Source organism: Pisolithus orientalis (assembly GCF_024613125.1).
Source record: "Pisolithus orientalis strain OTSU chromosome Unknown F5J12scaffold_499, whole genome shotgun sequence".
NCBI classification, from domain to species: domain Eukaryota; kingdom Fungi; phylum Basidiomycota; class Agaricomycetes; order Boletales; family Pisolithaceae; genus Pisolithus; species Pisolithus orientalis.
The window spans coordinates 2029-7588 of NW_026261280.1; the positions used below are offsets into that span (position 1 = coordinate 2029).

Here is a 5560-nt window from a genome sequence, read left to right on the forward strand (position 1 = left end):
CACATTATTTACTGGGGTTTTCATGGCCGTTATCTCTGCCTTATTTACCAGCCTTTTAATGCCCATTATCTCCAGCTTTTCTACTGCCATTTTCATCCCAGTTCACTCCCCATTACTTTTCCTACTTCTCTCACCAACTCACTAATCTCTAATCTCTACTCATCATACAAACTACTAGTCTGTCTTACCACTCCAGATAACCAACCAGTCCCTTATTTTTGCTAGTCATATTCAAGTCAGTCCCTAGTCAGTCAGTAGTTACTACTACATCCCTTCGTAGCTAGTCCACTTTTTTTGCTAATCAACTCACTACTCATCTTCAATCCAAATAACCAACCGGTCCCTTATTTTCCTAGTCCCTCATCAGTAGTCAGTGGTTCTTGCTAACTCCCCTTTTTTGCTAATTACTTGCTAGTCATCTTGTGTCCAGATAACCAACCAGTCCCTCATTTTTTGCTAGTCATATTCAAGTCAGTCGGTAGTCAGTAGGTGCATGCTCACTACTACATCCTTTCATAGTCCACTGTTCCAAATAAGCAACTGCTCACCTATTTTTTTTTGCTATTTGGTAGTCAGTGGTCATTGCTAACTCCACTTTTTTTTGCTAATTACTTGCTAGTCATCTTGTCTCCAGATAAGCAACCGGTCGCTTATTTTTTGCATTCTTAGTGGCTGTGCTGCTTCCCTTCACCAACTTTCTGGTCCCTGTGTATTTATTTCCTTATATGGTGGTTGCATGCAGTGGCTGTGTAGGTTTCATTCAGTGGCTGTGAGGTTTCATTCACTCACTAAGAGGTTGCATGCAGTGGCTGTGTAGGTTTCATTCAGTGGCTGTGTAGGTTTCATTCAGTGGCTGTGAGGTTTCATTCAGTGGCTGTGTAGGTTTCATTCAGTGGCTGTGAGGTTTCATTCAGTGGCTGTGTAGGTTTCATTCAGTGGCTGTGTAGGTTTCATTCAGTGGCTGTGAGGTTTCATTCAGTGGCTGTGTAGGTTTCATTCAGTGGCTGTGAGGTTTCATTCAGTGGCTGTGTAGGTTTCATTCACTCACTAAGAGGTTGCATGCAGTGGCTGTGTAGGTTTCATTCACTCACTAAGAGGTTGCATGCAGTGGCTGTGTAGGTTTCATTCACTCACTAAGAGGTTTCATTCAGTGGCTATGTAGGTTTCATTCAGTGGCTGTGTAGGTTTCATTCAGTGGCTGTGAGGTTTCATTCAGTGGCTGTGAGGTTGCATGCAGTGGCTGTGTAGGTTTCATTCACTCACTAAGAGGTTGCATGCAGTGGCTGTGAGGTTTCATTCAGTGGCTGTGTAGGTTTCATTCACTCACTAAGAGGTTGCATGCAGTGGCTGTGAGGTTTCATTCAGTGGCTGTGTAGGTTTCATTCAGTGGCTGTGTAGGTTTCATTCAGTGGCTGTGAGGTTTCATTCAGTGGCTGTGCAGGTTTCATGCAGGAAACCTTCCATATAAGGCAGGTTTCATGCGGACCCTGGGGCAGGGTCCGGAAAGTAGAATATTAGGGCCGCGTTTCTCGCGTCAGTGGGGCTGCTTCTTACTGCGCGGCTTGCTCCCCGGCGGGTCGATGTCGATTGATGATGCTGCGTTCTCCTCACCTTCATTTTCGGATAGCTCCGCCTGGCGATGTTTCCCTTTCCCCCAACCAACAGGTGTCTGACGCTGTTTTGGAACGGGTTTACTACGCGATTTCTTCGTCCGTGCGCCATCATCATCACCATCTAGGTTGTCGTCGCCGCCATCAGATTGAGTCGAGGAAATCGACAGTAAACTGTCGTCGCCCAAACTGTCATCCTCGAATAGTCCCCCTGTGGTCAGGTATTGAGGTAGTACAATTAGCTAGGTAGTAACATTGATAGATTCAACGCACGAATGTCGTCCGTACATCCTACGAAAGCGGAGTGGAGTTGCCCTTTGTCGAATGAGATGTTGTTTAAGAAGACATCGGGGGTGCCGAGCGCGATGAGCCGGTAGATGTGCACTTGCTTTTGTTGTGGATAGCGGAAAATTCTGCCTCGCAACTGCTCGTCGTCCAGCGCAGACCACGTTGTGTCCTAAGATGCATATGAGGATGGATGAACAGCGCCGACGAATATCTGAGAAATTTACCACAATCACCATGACGTTGGCACATGCCAAGTTCAAGCCCACCATTCCGACATTTGAGATGATGAGGACGCGATGTCCTTTGGTGCGCATCGAAGTACGAAAATCATCAAGCGCGGCCTGGCGCTTCTTCAGCGACATCGTCCCGTTCAGCTCGGTAGCCGCGATGCCGTACACATCCAGAATCTACAGAGGGTGTGAGATACTCATCAGCGAATACACCCACACACTTACATCGATCAAAGCCTGATTCGACGATGGGAAGGCGGAGTAAACGACGACTCTGTCGTCCTCACCATAGTCGGACATGTCCTGCAAGCCATCTGGAGCCAGGGTGAGGGTTTGACCATCCTCGGTCATCGTCAAGGGCGCGCGGCCATTTGAATCGAGGTGGTGGCGAACGATGTGTGCAAGGGTATCCAGTTTGATTGTCTTCTCCTCCTGCCAATGAGCGAGTGAGAGTGGCTTCTTCCAATGACCACCATTCTTCGGGTTAAGCATAGGGTGTAGCATAGAGCGCCGGAATTCGATGTAGAAATTCTGAAACGACAGATGCATCAGGACAGGTTGATACAGATGGTGTGGAGGAACAGATCCGGCCGTTGGGGACGGCCAAGTGCAATAAGCCCTACAAATGCGTGTAGGGCACGATTGGAGGCGAGTGGCCGTCTTGGACGGCCACATGCCGCAAACACTCGCAATCACGTGAGCGTGTCGGCGCACATCACGTTGGCCGTCCAAGACGGCCGTCCCATGTGGCACTGGTTATGTATAAGTTCCCACGGACAATGCCATCGCACGATGGCCGTCCAGGACGGCCATCTCGACCCGAAGCGCATGGAAATAAATAAATGATGCCACTTACCTTTCTGGTATCGGCACTTGCAATGGGATTTTCTCTGACCAAATCCTTGGCAAAACTCCTGAGTGCTCCCATTTCATTGTCATACATTCGCAGCTTGAGGGTATGTTCTAAATACGGCTTCAAGCCGAATAGCTTGTTGCCGGCGTGGTCCACAGAGTTGATCGTCCGACGAATTACATTATGCGCAAACCGATCGCGTATCTTCACCATCCACTCACGAGTAACCTCTGGAGACAACAAGTCGGGTGTGTTCTGATTGCGGATGCCGATGAAGACGCCGCGAATGATACTGCCTTCGATCCCTGCCTCGCGCAATGCCTTCGAGTCTTGGTGGTTGGCACGATTGATCTCCTTGTTGAGCTCCAGGAACTCGCTATGGTCATCGAAGCCGGGGATCCCCATCCATTGTCCCATAATATATAAATCCTATCAGAACATTTTAGCGGTGATGGGCCAAGTGGGTCACATTACATAACATACCTGAGCTTTTGTTGTGATGGGTGTTGCTGTCATCGCAATGACCGAGGTCGCGCGCTCCTTCAGTCCACGGAAGGCTCGATGAATTTGATTGTGCTTCCGTGTGCTGTGCGCCTCATCCATGATGACTAGGCAATATCGTCGTCCATATAGCGTTCGGGGGGCATTTGTCTCGAATCGTGTGCCAGGGATGGCATGGCCCGCCCTCTCTTTGATGGTCTGCGGGGTGAAGACAGTCACAGCATCATCTTGGATGGCCTGACAAGATGATAGTGAATAGGTGATGGGGTGAATGACAAATTATTCACTTACTGTTTGAGTTGCAAGGATTATCCGTTGGCATAACGGTTGCTTGCTGACTGTGAACAATTCTGTCCACCATGCGCTGCGAGAATCCAAACGACCGGTGTATGGAAAGAGGTCAAAAGAGGCTGGCACTAGGAAACGTCGGATCTCGCTCTCCCACTGCTGCTTCAGGTTGACGGGGCATATGATCATGTGTGACAAGTCTGGGACATTACCGTCTGGAGTGTTGAATTTTAGACCAGCTAGAACACAATGAGGGGATTGCAGAAATATGACAATGTGATGGACTGACCAAAATCTCCTGGAAATGCCTTCTTCTTCGCGTAGACATACCGGTAGTAAGCAAGACATGCAATCACACCAAGCACCTGAAGGGTCTTCCCCAGTCCCACTCCGTCCATCAGTAAGATGGGCTTGCCCTCGAACACACGCTCCAGCATACGGTAGATTCCGACGAGTTGGTGCCATCGCGGTTGGAGCGATTCCCTCTTCTCCGTCATATTTTGAAGCCAGGCCTGGCCTTCATCTGACCAAGGATCAATCATTCCATCCAAGTCGGTCCATTGTTGGAAGAAAGGAAGTCGCTGATTGGGGATTCCGAGCTTCTGCCACAATTGCTCATCGGAAAATTTGAACAATGCCTCGACCCCTTCCTTCCAATCTGGCTCGATCGGGGCATCTAGATCGAGTTCCACGGGCTCGACAGATTCGGCACTATCGAGATCTTCAATTGAGACCAGCAGGGCTTGGGTGATGGCCTGGATGTCATGTTCGCTTGCGAGACCGAGTAAGATATCTCTTAGATTTTTCGGAAGTTCTACAGATATTTCGCGATCAGTGGCAACTCATAATTCGGACACGACTTACTGTCTGAATCCTCGCTGCCTGGTTCCTTGCGAACGACTCTCAACATTTCGACCATGTCCGCCATATATTGTTCCACCCGAGCGCGCCGTTCCTGGTCGTCGTATCGGACATAGAGTTTCAATAATTTGCGCAAATCCTTAATGAATGATCTGATAGCACCGGTGGTATGGGTAGTGCCCTCAGCGCTGAATGCTGTTAAAGATCACGTTGAACTCCATTATATTCACATGCCAATTGTCACGCACCTTTCCAGGTTTCCGTTACCACATCGTAGAGTGTATCCATCAAATGTACATCGCGTGCGACCCCCTTATGATACCGATTCCAACTCAAGGTGAGAATCGTTCGGCAGAATTTGATGACAGCCTCCTTCAGAAAGCTTCCCCTGCCTACGTATGCGTCGTCCCCAAACAGTTTCTGGGCAAGTGGGGTCACGCAGTCGTAGATCTGCGCAGGCTCGGCATGAGGCAACTGGATCAGTGTGATATTACACTGATTAAGGTGGTGATGGTTATACTTACGCTCTTTGTGCCCAAATCGCGCAGCATTTGATTGGGAGCTCTGCCGGCAGTCTCAAGGACCTCATCGATAATCTTGTTGATGCCCCATTGAGAGGACCTCTTGCTGACGAAGGTAGCCCATGCGGTGCGCGCTGCTGAATCTTTGTCTAGCACACGCTTGGCCATGTAGCGGTCCTGGGCCCCGACAGGCATGCCCAACACCGTAGTGACGTATGCCTTGACCTGTGCGGCAACTCGGTTCGTCCACTCGGGCACATAGAGTGAGGGGGAATCTTCGGGAGCATTGTCGACTGTTGACCATGGCTCCCCAGGAATGCGAGTGATTGCCTGCCAAGATGGCACACCCCAAGGCAGTCCTGCCGATGAGAGAGCGAGCAAAGCGGCCGTGAACGACTGAGAAGGCAT

At 49.7% G+C, this 5560-nt stretch overlaps 1 protein-coding gene across 1 annotated transcript; it reads right to left on the reverse strand.

Moving 5' to 3' along the window:
• Positions 1 to 1534: 1534 nt before the first annotated feature.
• F5J12DRAFT_901736 (P-loop containing nucleoside triphosphate hydrolase protein) lies at positions 1535 to 5560 on the reverse strand (the record flags this gene model as incomplete). Its single annotated transcript, XM_051748212.1, has 11 exons — positions 1535 to 1821; positions 1884 to 2067; positions 2123 to 2305; positions 2354 to 2659; positions 2985 to 3410; positions 3465 to 3719; positions 3774 to 4009; positions 4060 to 4584; positions 4635 to 4826; positions 4880 to 5105; positions 5156 to 5560. The coding sequence occupies 11 exons, from the start codon at positions 5558 to 5560 to the stop codon at positions 1535 to 1537; spliced, it is 3225 nt and encodes a 1074-aa protein (XP_051593923.1).